The sequence below is a fragment of the Geotrypetes seraphini genome, chromosome 4 (assembly GCF_902459505.1).
Source record: "Geotrypetes seraphini chromosome 4, aGeoSer1.1, whole genome shotgun sequence".
In the NCBI taxonomy this organism is placed as follows: Eukaryota; Metazoa; Chordata; class Amphibia; order Gymnophiona; family Dermophiidae; genus Geotrypetes; species Geotrypetes seraphini.
In genome coordinates, this window is record NC_047087.1 from 82,392,226 (window position 1) to 82,415,601 (window position 23,376).

The 23,376-nt window shown below is 42.8% G+C and overlaps 1 protein-coding gene across 3 annotated transcripts in view; it reads left to right on the plus strand.

The window, feature by feature from the left end:
- Nucleotides 1–23,376, plus strand: part of LOC117359264 (roundabout homolog 1) — a 613,895-nt gene that overhangs the window by 496,870 nt on the left and 93,649 nt on the right. For all 3 annotated transcript variants that reach the window (XM_033941733.1, XM_033941732.1, XM_033941734.1), the window contains 3 exons: nt 3,571–3,802; nt 7,939–8,060; nt 22,121–22,292. In XM_033941733.1, coding sequence (XP_033797624.1) covers nt 3,571–3,802; nt 7,939–8,060; nt 22,121–22,292 — 526 coding nt within the window. The remainder of the gene's footprint in view (nt 1–3,570; nt 3,803–7,938; nt 8,061–22,120; nt 22,293–23,376) is intronic.

Here is a 23,376-nt window from a genome sequence, read left to right on the forward strand (position 1 = left end):
GAATTTGATGAAAAGACAGGCAAGAGCAACAGGGGCTGACCCTGTGGTTTAGGAAGCAGAGCTACGCGCTGCCCTGGAGAGTCTCATGTCTGATTGGGTACCAGTACTTGAGTATGACAACTCTGGGAGCGAGAGAAGATGCCCTTTGAAGCAGTAACTGTTGCTAGCCATACGGGAGCATTGATGGCAGATCTCATAGGAGGCTATAGGGGGGATTAACAACATGGACAAGATGTGTTATTTTACTGTTTAGCCCCAGTAATCAGTAACCAGATCTCATTGCATAAATTGTGCCAAATGTTGTCTTCACGGAAGCCCTCATTGATAACTGTGCCTCTCATGGTTGACCTTTAGCTATTGAGGGATCTTGTGCCATCCACAAACACGGGAACAGAGAGGACAAATAGGAATACATTTTGGGTTCACGGGATTAATTTTGCAAAATTAGTGGATCACATAGATAAATATTTGTAGATGTTCAGCTCAGAGCAATTTGTTCTTTTGCTAGATTCAAACTATTCAGCATGGATAATGTATCTACCGGGATTTTTGGGCCAAAAAACTGGCCCAAAAATGGGGGTCTCAGTTTATATTCGGGTCACCACCTCTACCCCCCTTCCAAAATTATTGCAGGCCGCCGCCACCAGGCTCTGAATCTGCCGCCCTCCCTGTCCTAACCTCAGGTTCATACCTCTACTGATGATCGTCGGTGGAAGTACAGCAGGCACGAGCAAACTTTCCAAGTTCCTGCCCCGCTGTTAACTGGCACACGTTAGCATTTAGTGCATGCTAAGACGTACTAGCGTGCCTTAGTAAAAGGACCCCTAAGTGATAAAATCTCACTGAATTTTTGAAAGTTTTTTGAATATACCCCTCCCCCCCTTTTGTCATGCTGCGCTAGAGGTTTTTAGTGCAGGCTGGCGAGTTAAGTGCTCCGACCCTCATAGGCATTCTATGAGTGTCGGAGCATTTACTGCATTGGCTCGAGCTGAAAATCTCCAGTGCAGCTTGATAAAAGAGCCCCAAAGTGATTAAAAAGAACTACCTTGGTGGTCTGTTTTGGCCTTGAATCTGATCGGAATAATAATTTAGGAAAATTACTGAGCAGTTCCTGGGAGTAAAGATTAAAATATTTCCTAATCTCTTTTTGAAAGCTAAAAATGAGGTAGAAGGATTTTTTGAATTTAAAGCCAAGGTTCCAGTCTTATGTACTACATTTAATCTGAAATTTCCTTATATATGTTTTGTGATGTTGAGGGAGACTTTTTTTTTTTTCTTCTATACACAATAAGGCACCAAAACATTTGAAGGATAGAATTCTGCCATACGAACCGCAACGCATGTTGCTCTCGGTGACTCATGATGACCTACATATTCCGACAGTGAAACAGTTGTGGCTAGCTGTGTCTAGAGCAGCGGTCTCAAACATGCGGCCCCCCAGGGACTATTTTGCGGCCCGCAATCTGTCCTCTCCACTTCACAAGTTTTCCGATTGTGGGGAGAAGACAATCGCGTACAGACCGCGACTGCTGTAATTGGACTTGCAGAAGTCTCTATGGAAGGAATGTCAGCAAATGGCTTGCAGCTCGCCTAAAGCAGGGGTCCCCAATCTGCTTCCCTTCCCTTCTCACTGCCCTCCCCCAAGCCACCGCAATCGGGGAACAGGCCAGCACTGAGGTCTTAACTCTCCCTGTTTATCTTCTCCAGCTCGGAGCCGACCAATTCTCGCCACCCGACGTCAATTCTAACGTCGGGGAGGAAGTTCCAGGCCAGCCAATTGCTGCCTGGCTGGCCTGGAATTTCCTCTCTGACAGATGCCAGACCAGGGGAATGGAAGGAAGGAAGGAGGGAGGGAGAGAAAGGAAAGAAAGGAAAGAAAGAGATGTCAGACCATGGAAATAGGGATGGAAGAAGAGAGAGATAGAAGGGAAGGTAAGACATGAAAATATAGATTTTGAAAAGAAAGCAGAAAAGCTGAATATTAAGTTAATGCCAAAGATGGATGCAAGGCAGAAAGTGAAGACGGAGAGAAAAACAGTTAAAGGACAAGAAGACCTTGGAAACATAGTTAAATGCACAGAAAAAATAAAGTCACCAGACAACAAAGGTAGGGAAAATGATTTTATTTTCAATATAGTGATTGAAATGTGTCAGTGTTGAGAAAGGAAAGATATTAAACTTTAAATGTGAGGGCTGCAGAAAAAATAGGGTACTTGGAGGGCCACAGAAAAAATAGTTAATGACAGTTTTGTATAAAGTAAAACTCTTTATAGTTTATAAAACTTTCCTTTAACTGGTAAAGGAAAGATTAATAAACTATAAAGAGTTTTACCTCATGCAAAGTTGTCATTTCTTTAATAAGACATTAACTATTTTTTCTGCGGCCCCCCAAGTACCTACAAATCCAAAATGTGGCCCCACTAAGGGTTTGGGTTTGAGACCACTGGTCTAGAGCTAGCATATTTTTGTATGTGGGTCCTCGGGAGAGAAATAAGCAAACAAGTTTGAGTAGTTTTAAGAAAATGTTGAAGAAATATCTCTTCTGTAAGATGAAATATGGGATTTGATTTATAGTTTTTTTGATGTGAGGCTTTGGCAGCCTCGTTGTAATTTTAGAAGGCTTTACATTATCACTATTATCCCCCTCTTTTACAATGGAGCGCTAAGCTTTTTAGCGCTTGCTAAATATTAGCACGCGCTAAGCACACGCTAAATGCTAACATGCACATGTTATCCTATGGGTGCATTAGAAGTTAGCGCACACGTTGATTTAGTGCACGCTAAATCCATGCTAAAACGCTTAGCGCACCTTTGTAAAAGAGGGCCTATGTTTTATTCATGTTCAGTTTGTTGTACTATATGTGATTCTATTTGGGCATGTACTCTAATCTAATCTAATCTAATCTAAACCTTAAGTTTATATACCGCATCATCTCCATGAGAATGGAGCTCGACACAGTTTACAAGAACTTAAAATAGTGGGTAGAGAAAAAGAAAAAGGATTACATGAACTTATGTGTAGAAGGGAGGAGAGAAAGGGGGAAGGATAGAGCTACAATTTGCTGAAAAGCCAGGTTTTCAGTTGTTTGCGGAATAACTGAAGGGAGCTCAGGTATGAGGGTCGGAGCACTTAACTCGCCAGCCTGCACTAAAAACCTCTAGTGCAGCATGACAAAAGGGGGGGGGGGGGGTATAAATAAATAAATACAAAAACAAAGTGAGAAACCAGACCAAGTATATTAATCCATATACATGGATCAAAGATGACAAAAATAAGTATGTAAAAACAAATGCAATAATCTGAGCTGTATTTGCCAATTGGAAAAAAAAAAAAGTTTTTCGATCACTGTGCAGATATTGTACACGTTTATATCTCTCCTATTGTAATGTTGTCACAAGGAAGGCCTTCACAAGTAAGATTCAGAGGAGTTTATTAAGAAAAAATCTGCCTACTTTTAACTGCATGCTAAGGGAGAGCGTGTTTTTAAATAGTTATTTGCATGCGAAAATGGTTTTCATGTTTTGGTTCAGGTTTTGATGGTGATTCTTTTCCTCTTACCTTTTACATAGGTGGATCAGCAGTCCCAATATATTCAAGGATATAAAATTCTGTACAGGCCTACATTAGACAGCCATGGAGAATCGAACTGGTCTGTTTACGAAGTGAGGACCCCAGGCAAAAATAGCGTGGTCATTCCAGAGCTAAAGAAAGGTGTCAGCTATGAAATCAAAGCTCGTCCTTTCTTTAATGAATTTCAGGGTGCCGACAGCGAAGTTCGATTTGGAAAGACTTTGGAAGAAGGCAAGTCACGCAGACTATTTTTAATTTCCTAAAGCACTCTATAATAGGGAAGCAATTCTAGAAGTGGGTATCTACTTTTATTTATATATTTGCAACTGATATACTGCAATAAAGTATTCAATAGCAACTATACGGTTAATAATCAATCAAGAGTGCACAAATCAAGTGGCAGAGAAAGGAAAGAGAGGGAAGGGAAGGAAGATAGAATGAGGGGAGATAATGGCATAGGAAGATCAAGGAGGAGGAGGACCAAAGGCTTCAGAAAAGAAATGTTTTAAAGCATTTCTTAAATATGGGTAGAGAGAATACGGTTCTAAGGTGGGGAGGAAGAGTTCTAGACTATGATACTAAGGTAACTGAAGGTAGTTTCTGGGGAGATGGTAAGGTGATGCGAGGAGAAGCAGTAAGGGAGTGACCTTTGAAAACGAAGACTAGCGGCACCCTGATGTGATGCTATGCTATAACGGCATCTGTGCACCTATAGAATGCTAGTGTAGTCCAGTATTAGCACACCTAACATTACTTACAGTTGCACCCAGGTCTTTGGAAAAAATGCAGCAAGGGTGCAAATAACTTACAGCCATAAACATCCCATAACCCACCCTATGCATATGTATGCCCTTCCCCCACATAGTTGTATGCTGTATCACCTATGTGATAACATAATGCTTAGGGCATTTACCCATTTAAGTCAACATTTTCTCGGCATTTGCTTGCACATGGGAGATCATGCCCACGAACACCTACTTATAGAATTTCTTGAATTAATCTCATGATGCTGCACTGTTCTCTCACAATAGCGTTAGGAGTAATCTTTTTTTTTTTTTCAAGACACAGATATATGTCAAAGCATTGTGTGAGGAGGCATGAAAGAAAATCCTCACAAAGAAATGCTGAAATGGGCTTCAGCCTGGTGCTGAGTTAATGGTGGAGGAGAGGTGCAGGATATTACTGAATCTTCATTTTTGGAACCATCGGTAGATAATATTCCAGTAAATAGATGCTGGTGTACTTTTGACTTGATATCAGAAAGTCAAATAAAGAATCTTTGTGCAAAATTGGGGAAAAAGAAATGTTTACTTGATCCTTTTCCAGCCTATATCTTTTGCAATATTCCCTCCCTGGGCATCCAATACAGAATCTGGGCCTAAATGCTAAGACGCCTATGAAAATATAGTGGGCATCTTAGGGCTCCTTTTATTAAGCTGCGATAGCGATTTTAGCGCACACTAGACGCTAACGCCAGCATTGAGCTGGCATTAGTTCTAGCTGCGTAGCACGGGTTTAGTGCGCGCGGCAATTCAGCGTGCGCTAAAAATGCTATTGCAGCTTAGTAAAAGGAGCCCTTAGTGTTTTAACACCTGCTAATCGTTAGCGTGCACTAAATCAGTTGTCACCCCTTGATGAATTTCCCCCTTAATGCAATTCTAACTTAGGCACTCCCATTTAGGCCAGCTAAAACCAGGCCTAAAATGCCTGCACCTAATTTGTGTGCGAATCGAGCGTATTTTATAAGTGTACACATAACATTTAGGAATGCCCCTGATCTGTCTCTGGCTGCGCCCCTTTTCAAATTCATGCAATGTAACTGGCACATACTTTTTACAGAATTGTGCTTTCCAAGTTGTGCATATAACTTTTTAATTTGTCCAATTAGCGGCAATTTCAAGGTGTTAATTGTCAATTATCAGGGCTGAGTAGGTCAAGCAATTAAAGGCTAGATTCACTAAGCAAACCGATTGTGTACTGATCGGTTTGCGAGCCCTTTGCGACCAAATTTCCCTCCAACCCCATTCACTAACGCCTGTAGCGATCCGATCCTGATCGTCCCATGCAAATTAGTAAAACCCCATGCAAAATAGCCAAGCGATTGATTCACTGACAATTGCTTGGCTATATCGAATCGGATTTTACTATTGGCAAACCGGACTGCTGCAGACCTGTTGGTAACTGAGTTACCGACAGGTCTGCAGGTTTTTTTGACAGGCCTGCCTGTCTTTTTATTCATTTTTTTTCCATGGCATAGATATTTTGCATGTATTACACACGCAAAATATCTGCCCCATAAAATAAAAATGAAAAGACAGGCAGGCCTGTCAAAAAAAACAGCCGAGGGCCCCCCGCGATCCCCGCGACCCACAAATAGCAGGAGGGATGCAAACTCCTTCCTGCCCTGCCACCAACTGAGTCACCCCCTCCCCCTACAGGCACGCGACTCACCCGCCTGACCCAACCCCCCCCCCCCCCCCGACAGGCCCACTGCACCACCCCTGACCGGACAGGCCTGACATCTCCCCTGTATCTAAAAGTTGGGAGCAGGAGGGGTGCTCAGTCCCTCCTGCTCCTTAGTGCTGCTGTCTTCTGCAACAGGAAGAACCGCAATGTCTTCCTGCTCCTTCTCCTGCGCACTGCAAATGTGGGCCTTAGGCCCCGCCCTGGTGCATCATGTGATGCACGGGGAGGCGCCTAAGGCCCCGATTGGCTCAGGCGCCTCAGGATCCTCCATTAGGAGGGGCCTGTGGCGCCTGAGCCAATCAGGGACTTCCTTAGGGCTGAGCCTAAGGAATTTCTGATTGGCTAGTACTTTGACCAATCAGGGACTTCCTTAGGCTCAGCCCTAAGAAAATCCCTGATTGGCTCAGGCGCCTCGGGCCAATCAGAGCCTTAGTCCCCTCCCCATGCATCAGATGATGCGATGGGGCGTAGCCTAAGGCTGCTATTGCATGGCGGAGCAGAACTTTGCACTTCCTCCTGCTCCCGAAGATGGATCAAGGCCTTAGGAGCAGGAGGGATCGGGCACCCCTCCTGCTCCCAACGATTTGTAAGGTATGCGGGGTGGGTGGGCCAGGTCCTGCTACCTGGCTCAACTAGGAGTGGGCCGGTCGTGCGTTCCATTGGGCCGGTCGGGGGGGGTGAGGTAGTGGGGCCGGTGGGCCAGTTGGGGTTGAGCCGGTGGCCCAGTGGTAGGAGGGAGGACAATGGAGCAACAGAGACTGAGCACCCCGCCTGCTCCCAATTTGTATGCACGGGGGGGGGGGGGTTGTCGGGCCAGTGTGTGGGCTATTGTAGACTCTCCGCTCTGCCTGCCCTCTCTGGCTCCCCTGACTTCGGGGCAAGCAGGTTGGAGAGATCTGGGCAGAGCTCTGACAGAAATGACAGGAGGCTGCTTCTCTTATCACTACTGTCAGTGTCTGCGCATGAGCGGGGATCGCTAATTTACGATCCCTGCTCACAAATGGGAGTGTTCCTCTGAACGCCGCCATTTGAATATGGCTGGTTTGTGAATCAGTTGGACCTGCCTGAATCGGAAACGGATTGTTCCGATTCGGGCAGGTTAGTGAATCTAGCCCTGAGTTGTGCACCTTATGCAACTCCACGCTTCAATGTGCATGCACAACCTTTGGTGCCTTATTACAGAGTTTGTGGAAAATTGTCTGCAATAAAGTTGAATTGAGTAGTCCCCGTCCCACAGAATATTCTCAAGGTTTTTGAAAAGACCTTTGGGGTTTAGTATCTCATCCATCCTTCAGAGTAAAACTAACGAGTAGAAGAGATACAAATGAATCATGTTTAAATAGCCCCATACTGAACAAACAAACAAAAATTTACCTCCTTTCAGAACTAATTTATGAAGGTTGTTTCCCACAGTTCAAGAAACCTTTCCATAAATTAAGGCCTCTGCCTGAATAGCATATAAAGAATATATTGTTCTTCTTTCCTCTTCCAGTTTGTATGTTAGAAAGAATAGGTACATTTGTTTGTCAGTACTTCGATAACTGAAAAAGGGATGCACAAAGGCCCGGATTCTCTAAAGGGTGCTGTTCACCTGTCAATCACACAACGGCACTGTTTAGAGAATTGTGCCTCTGGCAAAGGTAGGTTTCAGAAATGCAGGCCAGGGTTTTCAAGGCCTATATTTCTGGCACCTAACTTTCATGTGAATCGTGCTGCACGATTCCAGTCCCGTTTTTTTAGGCTCCAGTAGGTGCCTTGAAAATCATTTTAGAACGTCTTTTAAATGGTGTTTTTCCACTTAACTTGGGTGCCAGTAGGGTGCCTACCGGCACCTAAGTTAAGGTGCCGTTTATAGAATATGGGCCAAAGTAGTTTAACTGTATACCTCTGTTCTGGAGCAGCTCCAAGTGCCCCACCCCAAGGTGTGGCAATCACAAAGAATGAAGGGAATGGGACTGCGATTGTGGTTACCTGGCATCCACCCCCGGAAAATACTCAGAATGGGATTGTGCAAGAGTACAAGGTAAGAAAGAATGTGTTCTTTTTCTTTTTTTACCTGTTATGGTCTTTTATCAAGTTGTTCGTAGGTGCTTGGCTCCATCTGCTGGCCATTGCTAGGTAACGCATGCTTGTGCTTTTTCCAGAATCTCTCTACTCTGCATTAAATGTTTGTATAAATATGGGAAAGGGAAACAGATTGGGATTTGTATACTACCTTTTTGTAGTTACACAAACACACTCTTCAGAAACATTTTGTAGTTACACAAGCATACTCTTCAGAAACATTTAGTTCATTTTTCTCTGAAATGTGGCTTGGGGGTGGGATTCATAAACCACTAGGGGAAATTTTAAGTTCAGGGAGCTGACAAAAAAAATGAAACATAAATCCATTGATTATCAAATATTTTATTCTCTCAGTGACACCTTCTGTTACATACCATCTGTCTTAGTAGTAGAGACAGTCAGGAACCACATGAATAAAAAAATATTTTAATGTGCTAAGGCAGGTCACTGCATGTGGTTTTGAAGCCATGTGTCTCCAACTAGCATCTTTTCTACCTAAAGTCCTTTTTGGTGATAGGTACTCCTGTGCACTCCCCAAATCATCTTCCTCTTATGGAGACAAGAGGAGGGAGGGCACAAAAGCTTGTATGACTTTAAATAGAAAAAAGGTGACATGGCATGCATCACTTTGTGTATTTATATATTCATTAATATATGCAAATATAGCACATATAGCAAATATAGCACATATCATGAAGAATTTTGCTCATTTCTTTACACTGAAACTGGGGAACTGTAGGTATTTCGGATACAGAAATTTGCATCTCAGCAGAGCAGGTGCAGAAATAACTACTTATTTAAAGGCATGGGGGGGGTAATTTTTGAAGTTAAGTAGTTCAATCAGCCCCTTGAAAATTGCTTAGGGCTAAGCATATTTTCACTAGACTTCTGAAAGATAGAGAGCTGTGAGAGCAAAATTTAGGGGGAGAAGTTGGGGTGGAGGTGAGCATAGATTTTTTGCACTACGTTCTTAAGAAGACTAAGGGCTCCTTTTACGTGCGTTTTTAGCGCAAGCACCGGAATAGCGCGCGCTAGCTGAAAAGCTACAGCCTGCTCAAGAGGAGGCGGTAGCGGCTAGCGAGCATGGCATTTTAGCGCGCATTAAGGCCCTAACACGCCTTTGTGAAAGGAGCCCTAAAAGTCCACCTAGTATCTTGGTTGAAAAGACACATCCAGGTCAGGATATTCAAAATTGTATTTTACAGTACATGGAACCTTTTGTAAAATACATTTAAGGCTTCAAAAAATGTTCACTTTTTGGCATGTACAAAAGGCAGTTAAAAAGAGCTGAAGTCTAACAATTAATTTTACTTTGAATTTTGAGGTAGTTTAGAACACTAGAGAGGTAAGCTTTGCTGCAAACTCCATTCCAAATGAATTGATAACTGACAGTTCTTGATTGGGAGCAAGTGAAAATAATAGAAGATACGTGTTAAAGTATACATGTACCACAGTTGTAAAATAGAGAATACATCTATACTTTTACCCCTGAGTTGTATAAAAAGTACACAAAATTTCACACTCATATTTGGGTATGTGTCCAATTTAATTGATTAGCAAACCAATTAGCACTGAGAATTGGGATCTTAACAAACAATTATTGCATTTATTGGATTTAATTAATACTCATATACACGTATAAATTTAAGTGCAAGTCCAAAAAGGGGGGTGCAGAAATCAGGATGGTCTAGGGCAAATCAGGGGTGTTCCTCCAAGTTATGCATGAAGTTATAGAATAAGGGGAGGGGGATCTACATTTAATGTAGGTACAAGGACTTGCACCATGTTTTTTTTAGTGCTAATCTATAAACAGCATTTAACTTTGAGCGCCGTTTATAGAATATCGCTCAGCAAGATTTTTTTTTATTGCCATATATAAAATCTAGTCCTTAACAGACAGTCTTATAAAGTGTTTTATGCTTTATTTAAAACTTGGTATACTGCTCACCCTTAGCAGACCAAAGCGATTTACAAATAAATAACATAAAGAAATATTCATAGAATGGAACCCCATTAAAAATGGGAAAGACCTATTCCATTCACTCATGCATCACACCTTCTAACAACTAGAATTTTAAGTACCAAGAGACATCATACCCCATACTCAGTGTCTTCCAGGGGAGCATCACAATCTTTCATATCAATTTAGCCTTAGCTTCTCCCCCTTGTATTTGGGATACAGAGGGAGCCTAAGAGAGTCGCTGATTGGCTCAGACGCCTTCGACCCTGCCTAAGGGGAGGGGCTTGAGGCATCTGAGCCAATCAGGGCCTTAGGCCCCTCTCCTTGCATCAGATGATACACCGGGGAGGTACCTAAGGTCTGCAATGCAGACAGCAGTGGCAGGCAGAGTAGCAGGAGGGACTCTTCCTGCTCCCAACTAAAGTTAACAGGGAGGAGGGGTCTGAGGGGGGGGGGGCAATGGAGGGTGGCCTCCGCTGGCAGGGGAAAGCGGACATCCCTCCTGCCATATTTAAGTTTGGTGGTGGGGGGGAGCGTCTGGTGGCAGGAGGGAGTGGGCATCCCTCCTGCCATATTTAAGTTCGGTGGTGGCGGAGAGCGTCTGTTGGCAGGAGGGAGTGGGCATCCCTCCTGCCATATTTTTTGGTTCAGGGAGGGAGGGGGCTTTGTTGTGGGTCGTTTGGGGAGGGCTTTTTTTATTGGGCGGATATTTTGCTTGTGTAATACACACAAAATATCTGTGCCATTAAAAAAAAGGAAAAAAAAAAGCGACAGAAGCCCTGACAGCAGTGACAGGAGGTCTGCTTCTCCTGTCACTACTGTCAGGGTTCTGCGCATGTCTCAACCGCTTACTGAGCGATTGAATCAGTGGTTTTGCATGCAGACTTGATAGTGAATCAATCACTGTTTGAAAATCGGCCAGAGAATCAGCCAACAGCAATTGAGTCGCTATCTTTAGTGAATCTAGCCTATAGGGTACTAGCATAAGTCTGAATTCATGTGCCTAACTTTGGATGTGAACACTTACCTTGGCGAAATGGCTGGTGTGAATGCTTGCACATAACTGTACGGATTTTATAAACATGTGTGCAATGCCTGACAATAACTCCTGACCTTCCCCCACCTCCATGATCCTCTAAGGTTCACAACTGTTGCAGTTGTTCACTCTGAATTTTGAGTGTATAATTTATAGAATATCAACTTGGGGCAGTTACGCCACAACTGTTAATTGCTACATTAGCATTAACACCAATTATAGCCACTAATGGGTCTTTAATGACAATTAGCAGCTTGGGGCTAATTTTCAAAGCACTTAGATGCACAAAGTGCCATATGTTACTATGGTACTTTGTGAGTCTAAGGGCCAGATTCACTAACCGGCTCGATCGGGCCCAATCCGGGCAGGTCCGACAAATTCAGGAAAGAAAAATATGCTGATGGGGGCACCCGGAGGAACGCCCCTATCTGCCTGCACGGATCACTGTTGTGCGATCTGTAGATGGTCTGCGTATGCCCATTTGAGACGCAACCTTTTTTAAAAAAATTTTTGAACTTTTTCCTTCACGCAGGGTGACTCTCCTGCTCCCCTCTTCCAGGCAATCTTGCCGCCCAGACTCCTGCTCTCTGCCGCCTTCCGTGCCATGCGAGCCTGAGGGTTTAAAGCGGGGCTGCACTGCAGCATGCTGCTCCACTTTAAACCAGCAGGCTCGCACTGCACAGAAGGCAGCACGAGATCACCATAGTATGGAAATCATGCAGGGTAGAAGACAGAATCCGTGAATTTAAAATAGAAGAAAAGAAGATATTGAAGTGTCTTGCAGGCAAAGGAGAAAGTTCCTGACTTTGGAACTGGAGTAAAGAAGAAGGCAGCTGAAGCAGGGAAAGTCCTGGATTGTAGGCTAAAAGATGGAGTTCCTTTTTCTGGGCTTAGCAGTTTCTTTTTGGACTTCGGCTTCTGCAGCCCCTGAAACAGCCAGATCGGGGCAGTAGAGAGCAGGGCGGCGCTGGAGAGTGGGAAAAGGTCTGCGACTGGTCCACAGCAGTTGCTTCTGGAGTTGATCGGCCAGCCCAGTTGGCTCATGAAATGTGTATTGTGAATCACGTCCCTGCCTACTTTGCATGCATTTCTCCTCATTTGCATGCACGGATTCAAAGCGGATCGCTGGAGAGGTTAGTGAATGGGGCCGGAGAGAAATTTGATAGTAAAGGGGTCACAAACCGATCGGTACATGGCATGGCATTGGGATAGTTAGAATGAGGCACCGTAGAATTTATCTTTACATTATATGAATTTCCCTTTACATTACATATAATTATATTATATGAATTATTGTATTTTTCGCTCCATAAGACACACTTTTTCCACCCCCAAAAAGGGGGTGGAAATAAGGGTGCATCTTTTGGAGCGAATACCCCCTATAGGCAACCAAGACACCCACCCACCCCGGTACCTTTTTTTTTAAGTCCCCTTTCTGCGCTCCTGCATGTCTCCCTCGCCGGACTGCTCTTCTTCGGTTCAGGGCCGGGCAGAGTGGCGCAGAAGGTAGGCTTGTGCTGTTCGCGTTCCTACCTGGTCTGGTGCTGCTCCCCGATTAGCTGCAGTCAGTTCTCAGGGGTGCCTCTGCTGCCTAAGGGGGGTGCCTGTGCTGTCCACAGGGGCGGTTGCTAGTGCTGCCTACACTGCTTACGGATTTTTCACTCTATAAGACCCTGTCCAGGCCTACCACTAGACCACCAGAGGAGGTACAGGGCAGGGCGGTGGGAATTTTTTTCCTGGGTTTTCCTCCTCTACAGGTGGGTGCATCTTATGGTCTGGTGCGTGCTATAGAGCAAAAAAACACAGTACATTACATTATATGAATTTCCCTTTACATTTTACGAATTAAATTCAGCTGCCAGTCTCTTCACTCACTAAATTCTCTGTACCTCTTCAGTGTCTAGTTAGGGATTTGAAAACTATTTCACAGCCCTTGAGTGGAAAGATTGTATGCTGCGATCTGTAACAGATTACAGTTATTTAAGGAGAAAAGTATAAATAATCATTGCCATTTTAATTAATACAAATTTAATTTAGACATGAAACAAGAATCAGTATTCTATTCATGCTTCTTCCATAAACTTGTAATTTTTATTATGGAAACTTATGATTAGTTCCAATATAATTAAATGCTTCTCAGCCTGATTGATTTTTGGCATCCTTTGAAATCTACAAAGTAATTGGAGTAAAAAATATATTCACTAAACAGGTTGTCCAATCTTGAATCTACTTTATGAGATGGAATTATTATAAGTTCATCAACTAAGTCTAGTCGGGTCAATACAAAGAATTATGTTCCCAGCTTCTGTCAGAGGACTTCAAACAATATTTCCTTTTCTTTTATGTCTCTGTCACAAATGCCTATTTTCTCCTCTTTTAGTCTCTTTAGGTTTCTAATTGGTCACATCTGAACAGATGAGAAACTTAGCAGTACCTGCTCGGGTACAAACATGTCAGATTTCTAATGAGCACAGAGGACGTGTTGGAAGGAATCAACATCAAAAATGGATGGATTCGTTTTAGCAAATTTATTTGTTCAATTTTCTATAGTGTCCTTCCAGGGGAGCTCAAAACAGTCCTGGTGGGCTCACAGTCTAATATACCTGAGGCAATGGGGGGATTAACCCCCCCCCCCTCTTCTACAAAACCGCGCTAGCAGTTTTTAGCGCAGAGAGCCGCACTGAATGGCTCGCGCTGCTCCCGACGCTCATAGGAACTCAATGAGCGTCAGGAGCAGCGCGGGCCATTTAGTGCAGCTCTCTGCACTAAAAACCACTACCATGGTTTCATAGAAGAGGGGGTAAGTGACTTGCCCAAAATCTCAGGGTTCTTGGCCGGGCTGAGAACTTTTCAGCATCTCCTTGCATTATGATGTCATAATGCCTCATTTCACCAATGCCTAAGAACCAACCTCTTCGGTGATGTCACAGTGACTTGGTTTCCCTATACTTGTGCCCATTTACTAGATGCATTTGCTTCCTTGAAATGAAAAGTGTCAAGAGAAGTGGGGAATAACATGTTAAGTTTTATGGCTCCACATCATTATTTATGTATTCAATTTTCTATACTGTTATACCAGGGGAGCTCAGAACAGTTTACATGAATTTATTCAGGTACTCAAGCATTTTCCCCCGTCTGTCCCAGTGGGCTCACAATCTATCTAATGTACCTGGGACAATGGAGGGGATTGGGTGACTTGTCCAGGGTCACAAGGAAACAGTGTGGGTTTGAACCCCAAATCTCAGGGTGCTGAGGCTGTAGCTTTAACCACTGTGCCACACTCCTTCCAAAATTTGTTTGAAAAGCCAAATTAAGGAGCCCTTTAACTAAGCTACATTAGATGCTAACACATGCCTAGTGCACCTTAAAATGGCATACTGTGGGATGCACTTCGTTGTCCTGCAGTAAGTATCAAAGGCGAGCTTCTTTGACACCTAAAGTTAAGCACTTAGATTGGCGCAACTAGCCTATTTTAAAAAAGCTTAATTGGTGCCAATAGTTGGCAATTAACTTGTAATTAATGTTAATTGCACTTAATTGGATGGTAGGACTTTCAGGTAGACCCCTAGTCCAAGGCACCTCTCAGACAGAAGTCAGGATTAGGGGCCGGAACGTGGGTGTGTTTAACTTGTAGATGCCTGTTTTTGATTTAGGCCTTGAAAACCCTGGCATAAATAGGATGAGCCTAAGGTTAGGAAGCTCATTGATGCCACTACGCATGATTCTATAAAGTGTGCCTAACTTTAATAGAATTGCGCCAAAGTGCCACACTACTTGACACCTATGTTTTAAATGCTGTTTATAGAATAGGGCCCCAAATGTGCATATGCTAACCATACGTACAGTAAAAAATATTCTAATTTTTTGGGGAGGGTGTGTGTCTGTGGTCAGTGAGTGGATATTCCTGAGCTAATCAGCACAACTACGTTACGATGCGCTAACTCGTTAGTGCATGGATACTGCGTGAGCTCTTATTGCCTACAGAATGGGTGACAAGTGTGTTCACACTATTTTTTTTTTAATGGTCACATGCCAATGGCAACATTAGCACATAGCTATTAATAGAAAAAGGCCATTTTTACAGCTGTGATAAAAATGCAAGCGGGAAAATCCTTGTCAAGGGTGTGCCCTAAGGCCACTTTTTGCTGCAGCTTAGTAAAAGGTTGGTTGGTAATTATGCCATCTAAGACAACTTCATACATTCCCTTAAGGCAGGGGTGTCAAAGTCCCCCCTCAAGGGCCGCAAATCAAAGTCGGGTTTTCAGGATTTCCCCAATGAATATGCATGAGATCTAGTTGCATGCACTGCTTTCATTGTATGCTAATAGATCTCATGCATATTCATTGGGGAAATCCTGAAAACCGGACTGGATTGTGGCCCTTGAGGAGGGACTTTGACACCCCTGCCTTAAGGCAAGGATGGACCAAGAAAGTTTCAACCTCATTTTTCAACACCGCTGTTACTCTGGCTACATCAGTGGTTCCCAAACCCTGTCCTGGGGGACCCCCAGCCAGTCGGGTTTTCAAGATATCCCTAATGAATATGCATGAGAGAGATTTGCATACCTGTCACTTCCATTATATGCAAATCTCTCTCATGCATATTCATTAGGGATATCTTGAAAACCTGACTGGCTGGGGGTCCCCCAGGACAAGGTTTGGGAACCACTGGACTACATTAACAGTACTGTCCAGAAGCAAGCAACATGGTGTATTTATTTCCAGACCCAGAATATTTTTCAGCCTGAACTAAGAACCCAAGAATAGAGAATGAGTCCTATCTTCTTCAAGGCAGGGCAGAATCCACTGGGCTATTCTCCAAGTTGTCATCTAGTAGAATGTTTGAAAAATACTTGTGGCTCATCTATATATTGAGGACATGTACTGTGATGTCCCAGTTTGATTTTACTCACAGTGATATGATAGTTCTAAACACAAAACAAAAGGAATTGACCCCAAAATATCCACAAAGAAGAAAATCCAGAGAAAACCAAAAAAAACTCTGTGGAGTGACGATGTTCCTAAATGGACTTTATTTGAAAGTGTCAAAGTTCCAAAGGTACACTGAAATCATCCACATAAAAGTAAATCATCACTTCCGGCTCACCACACAATTGTTTCCCACGTACTCACCTTTATAGGACCCCCTGGGATCCCTGAAGAAGACTTTTTGTTGAAACGCGGACCATGTTGGGTCCTGTATCCCTAGCGGACTAGGTCCTTTAAGGCTTTTATGTGGATAACCTATTTTTATGTGGATGAATTTATTTTTATGTAGATGAATTTATTTTATATGAATGATTTCAGTGTACCTTTGGAACTTTGACACTTTCAAATAAAGTCCATTTAGGAACATCGTCACTCCAGAGAGTTTTTTTTTGGTTTTCTATATGATAGTTTTAGCCAAGGGTAGATAGACTCCCTCTGAGGACAGTAATCCACTTGGGGTTTCATGGTATCCCTAATGCATATGCATGAACAAGAATTACATGTCTTCTGCTTCAAATATATCTTGTCCATATTCATGAGGGATAGTCTCAAAATCTAAGAACATTATTAATGACTGGGTTTTTAAGCAACTGGACCCAGACACTGTTCTTTGTTTCAGAGGAATCTAGTCGTAAATAAAAGATTTATGGGAATGGATTGAAACTTCTATATTGCCTTCTTGTAGTTTTACAAACACACTCGAATCAGTTTACATACGGGTACTTCAAGCATTTTCCCTATCTGTCCCTGTGGGCTCAAAATCTATCTAATGTACTTAGGACAGTGGAGGATTAAGGCCCAAATTCGGTAACCAGCGCCTAAAGTTAGGCACCTATTTCAGAGGCGCCCAACTAGATAGGCGCCTATCTAAAATTGAACAACAAGATCAATTAAGCTTTTTAATCAGCACCGATTGAAACATAGGCGCCTATCAAGAAAGTGCGATTCTGTAACTAGGCGCCCTTCAAAAAATAGGTGCTATGCATGTTAGGCGTGGGCATGACTACGTGTTAGTTGCCTTCTTACAGAATCACTGCTCTTAAGCGCGCTTAAGCGCTTGCATGGGCGCCTAACTTTTAGTTGTGCCTGGAGCTGGCTTATTTAATGGGCGCCTCCAAACTAGGTACAGCTCAGCATGATTTGCTAAACAGCACCCAATTTTACTTGAATCACGCTGAACAGTGCTCATATCGTCGCCTAACTTTTGGTGTTTCTTATAGAATTTGCCCTTAAGTGACTTGCCCAGGGTGACAAGGAGCAGCGTAGGGTTTGAACCCACTACACCACACTCTGCTTCTTTAAAGCAAAGTTCTGAATTCTCACTTAAAATTTTTAATAATTGGCAGCCCTGACCCTGATTAGCACCGTAATACAATGAGCTTCATTGATATTTAAAATAGACCCAAGGAACGTCAGTTTATCCAGGCATTAAAACAATAGATCTGAGAGGTTTTATTTTCCAGAAGTGACACCCAAACAACCAAACAAGGCTGTTGATGTGAAGAACCTTACATTTTGGCCCAAATTCTGTAACCAACGCCTAATGTTAGGCACCTATCTAAATTGAATAACAAGCTCAATTAAGCGTTTTAATCAGCAATAATTGAAACTTAGGCACCTATCAAGAAAGAGTGGTTCTGTAACAAGGCATCTCTAAAAATGTAGGCACCCTTCAAAAAATAGGCGCTATGCATGTTAGGGATGGGCGTGACTACGTGCTATGCGCCTTGTTACAGAATTGCTGCTCTGAAGCGCTCACATGGCCTAACTTTTAGTTGTGCCTAGAGCTGGACTTTTTATTGGGCGCCTCCAAAATAGGTGCCGCTCAGAGTGATTCTCTAAACAGCACCTAACTGTACTTGAATCGCGCCTACATCAGTGCCTAATTTTTGGGCGCTTCTTGTAGAATTTGCCCCTTTATGCCTTAGAGCTTTAGAAGAGTTTCCATTAAGATATTTGCAAAGTATTCTCTAGTATCAAAGGGTGTCAGTATTGTCATGCTGTTGGATTTTCTGTCTTTCTACTACTGATGCTGTTGCACTGATTTTTTTTTTACAGTTGAGAGGTTTCCCCTCTTCTTCTTTCTCTGTGTCTCACAAGCATACTCCACCTCTTTTGATTTCATCTCATATGGTTATGAACTATACTATAACACAGTGTCTCTCAAACTGTGTGCCAGGGCACAGTGGTATGCCCCAAAGAGATTCTGGGTGTGCCATGAGAGATTCCAGAATTTTACTTTATTTTTAAACATTCCCTTCATACCATCATACGTTCCATTTTAAAAGTGTGGCATAGTGATTCCCACCAGAAAGTATAATTTAACCGATCCCAGTTTTTCCAGTTCCTCAAAATAAGTTGTATGGCAACCCCTGTCATAATAAAGAGAAGTTTATTATTATGGGAAGATATTTGACTTTTAGCCCTCATTAACGTATGGTGGCCATATAACAGGGACATTATAGGAAATTTATGGATGTTTGGGAGCCATTGACAAAATTCTGTAAGGAGTGATTGTTGATTTTGCCCTTTGATCGTACACGTCCAGAGTGGGTGGGTGAGTGGGGTGGGGAGATACTTTTAATTTGAGTGAAATTGTTGGATATGTAGAATGGCGGGGGATGATATATGTATTTGTCATAAAATATAATTTGATAGAATTTAAGTGCTGTTAAAGTGTAAAATGTCTGTATAATATTTTTGGCTTTAAAATGAATAAAGATATTTAAAAAAAATTCCCTTCATAACTATATACTAGAATAGATGACATGTATGTCGTGTATGTAAGAATCTGTTAATGTTATGAGTGTCTGTGTGCATAAGAACACATCGCCCAGACAAGCAACATTCTCTAACAATTTTAGTTTTATTTTTAATTGTATGCTGTATTTATCCTAACTTGTGCAACAAAGCAATCAAGGCTTTATCAGTTGGATCTTCTTATCTTTGCGAACCTGGATTTTCAGCTCTGACAGAAGTTAAATTGAAAAGGAAAATGACTGCAGAGGGTGGATGTTGAAATGCGTGTTTGTTTGTTGACTGTCAAGCCACGCTTTGAGTTGATTTTCACTCATACCCATACGTAGCTTAAAGAACTTGAAATAAATAACTCTCAAATTAAATGTTTTATTAGTTTTGCAGTTTTATAATTTAAGTTATAATATACCATGAAAAAAAGTTGTTCCGTTTAGTGTGGTGGAGCTAAAAAAGTTTGAGACACTGCTCTAACAGAGCTACATTTTCACAACTATGACTCTTAAGTTGGGTATATGTTAGTAGGTCTGACCTTATAAAGATGCTGTTGGGGATACTGTTATGTGAAGTATTGTTTAGGCTATTACTCTGCCCCTATACCAGGGGTAGGCAATTCCGGTCTGCCAGAACCAGGTCAGGTTTTCAGGATATCTACAATAAATATGCATGAGATAGATTTGCATCTCAAGGAGGCAGTGTATGCAAATCCATCTCATATATATTCATTGTGGGTATCCTGAAAACCTGACCTGGCTCCGGCTCTCGAGGACCGGAATTGCCTACCCCCCCTGACCTGTACTATCCTCCCTCTCACTCTATAACTGGTAGGATGCGTACACCGATACATGTTTAGAGCAGGGGTTTTCAACCCAGTTCTCAGGACTCACAATGTCAGTCTGGTTTTCATGGTATCTACAATGAATATACATGAGATAAATTTGCATGTACTGCCTTTATTATATGCAAGTTTATCTCATGCATATTCATTTTGGATATCATGGAAACCTCACTGGCTAGGTATGTCTGGAGGACTGAATTGAAGACCCCTGGTTTAGAGGCACATCTGTATGTCTATGAAGTTTTAACTGTGTGGCATTAATTATATATATTGTGGGATGTAGTAATAATGGTAGCAGAATGGAATGTCACAAATTTATCCAGTGAATATCATGTTATAAGCAAAATATTTAATAAACATAGCACTTCCAGCGTAAAGAACACAGTTTATCAGTGTTGTTGCTCAGCAACAGGATTTTGCTGCTTTTTTCAGTTAAACAATAGAATGTTCCCCAGATTCTTTGTAAAAATTGTGAAACTTTCAGGGTGCGCCCAATATGTGCATGCAGTTTTAGTGACAAACCAATTAACACCCATAATTGGGTGCTAATGATCAATTATGGGTGTTAATGGGCAACAGTTTGATTAGTGCATCTTGCTATGACTTTGTGCTATTCTAGAAAGATGCGCACATAAATCTTATTGTGCAGAACTGAAAAAGGGGTGTGGCCATGGCAGGGTCGTGAACGGTTGAGTGATGTTCACTAAAGACGCATGCAGTGTTGCAGAATTTGGGTATCTGCACCTAATTTACACACATGGATTTACAGTGTTCCCCCGGTCATTCGCGGTCGGCTGTTCATGGTCCCAGTCATTTGCGGTATTTTCTGACTGCGACTGCCGACCAGAAGAGGACAGCTGGAGAGGCAGGAAAGAGCAGCCAGAGAGCTGGTGAGTGAAGGAAATCACTCGCTGTATGCTCCAACCGCCTCTTCCTGCACTAAAGTTGGGCCTTACTAATCAGGAGCTGCTTTGACACGCAGCTCCTGATTGGTAAGGCACGACTTTAGTGCAGGAAGAGGTGGTCAGAGCATACAGAGTGATTTTCTTCACTCGCCAGCACTCCGGCTGCTCTCTCTTGCCTCTCCCGCTGCCCTCTCCAGTCTCCCCCACAAAAAAACGTATTCGCAGTTTTTCAAGATTTGCGGGGGTTCCTGGAACGGAACCCCCGCGAATTTCGGGGGAGTACTGTATACCAGGTTTTAGTTGGTATGGGTGCAGATCCAGGCACCCCTGTGTGCTGTTCTATAAACAGTGCTCAACTCAGTGACCTCACCCCAACAGCATCTTGATCTATTTCCCCCACTCTTCTTCACTTGCCTCAATCATAATAGCAAACCTTCCCACCCTCCCTACCCAGCGAGCCCTTTCAATCTAAGACTCCCCAGTCAGCTAAATCAAATAGGCCTCTCTCCCAGTGCTAATTCCCATAAATATGGAGCCCACAGAATCCTCTCCCACCTTCTCCAGCATCTCGTTCCCCCACCCTAACACAGAGGTGATTGGTGGTACAGCAGGCTGGGGCAAGTAAAGTCCCTCTCTGATCATAGCCATCTGCCTCCTGCTCCCAAAATGACCACGAGCATTAGCCTTATGTACCACCACTAGAAGTCAGCTAGTGCGCTGTTTATAGAATACCACTTGGCATGCTTTCTTTTTGTTTGCAATCCTGCGGTTCCCGCGAGAATCCCCCCTAACCCACGGGACTCCCACGGGGACCCCCCTCAGGCCCACGGGACTCCCATGGGGACTCCCCTCTAGCCAACGGGACTCCCACGGGGATGGAAGGCTTTGGAAGCAGGGTTCGTCCATATAATATAATGGACACATCAGCCTTAGTAAAAGAGGGGGTTTATAAGTTAATTACCTGAACAGAAAACAAAAAAAGGGTTCCACCAAAGAGATTCCACAAGGAAAACAGCAGTGCAAACACAAAAGAAACTGTGGAATTGATGATCCTGTCAGAAGTAATTGCTGCTTTTTATGGGGATGAGCGGGAATGGAGGTAATTCCTTGCGGGGATGGGTAGAGACGGAGAGGATCCTGACGGGGACAGGTGGGGACGGAGAGGATCATGATGGGGATGGAGAGGATCCTGGCAGGGACAGGTGGGGATGGGTGGGATTTCTGTCCCCGCGCAACTCTCTAGTTTGCATTTGTTATTAATTGTTTTTAATTTATTTATTGACTTTGTGTGATTAATAAACCTGGGAGTTTCCAGTTCATGCACTCCACTTTGCCCACGCTTGTCTGCCAGCGTTTAGTGGTTGCCCAAAGTATTGTGTGTCCATTCAAAGCATCCCTGAGTGGTCTGTATAATTATTAGCACATTGCATCTGTACAGTACATCACACTCTTTCTTTTCCAGCATTGTTGTGTATACAGATACTTAACTGCGGTAGGTACAAAGGTTGAAATGCTAAGTTTTGCTTTTTTACCTCAGGTCTGGTGTCATGGGAATGAAAGCCGTTATCATATTAACAAGAGCGTGGATGGGTCCACTTTCTCCGTCGTCGTACCATCTCTTGTTCCCGGGATCAGATATAGCGTAGAAGTGGCAGCCAGTACTGGAGCAGGTCTGGGTGTAAAGAGTGAGCCCCAGTTTATCCAGTTAGGTGAGCTTGTCGGCCTTGTCTACCTGTCTAATTTTCTGTTTTGTTGACTTAGATATTCTTCAGGAGACAAAGGAAATCATGCCATGATGGTTGCATAAGTGTATCATTTTCTGACTGATTTTTACAAACCCAAGGGTACTAATTGGTTCTGTTTCCACCCATGTGATCCTTGTTTAGCCAATTAGCTTTTTTTTTTTTACAAATTGAAATAATTGTAAATTGTATCTGAGTAGGTCAGTCAGTTCTCACAATCTGTGGGTCCCTTGAATTTGTTTAATTTTATTTTATTTTTTTACCCTTTCATTTTTCCTGAAATGTCACTTATTTAAGTCATTTATTCCTGAGGATTAAAGAAACTCATGCCTGCTTTCTTAAGATTCTACATATGTTGCCTAAAAAATCGGTGTGGCGCTAAGCGTGATTCTATGAAAGTTAGTTGCACTGTATAGAATCATACTTAGGGACACCTAAGCGGTGTTAGACATCGTTAAGTGTCCGAACACTTACCCCCCTGTTTTACAAATGTGTGCTGTGCGTTTTGACATGCGCTAAATATATGTGCACTAACCGCTAACACATCCATAGACTAGCATGCATGCATTAGCGTTTAGCATATGGTTAGCACATGCTAAAATGCTTAGTGCACCTTTGTAAAAGGAGCCCTTAGGCACACCATATATATATATATATATTATTTTTTTTAGGTTCAAACAATTTTTATTGATGCAAATACAACACCAGCGCACCCCAAAGGTGCACAGTACAAATAATAATGCATCATATACAATAATAGAACAAGCATATACAATAAAAGAGTAACATCAACCAAACTCCCTCCCCTGCCTTCTCTACATAGGCCAAGTGAGATTAATGAGGGTGGAAAGGTACTCCAAAGCCATGTACTTTTATGAACCCCAAAAATGTCACACCACCCCTTCCCCCCACCTGAACCACTTATCCTATCTTTGACTAATTGCCAGAACCTTCAATACACCCCATTTCCCCTCCTCCCCCCTTGATACTCTCCACCCCGCCCCACCAGTACTCACCATTACTCTCCCAACCCAACTAACTAACAAATTAG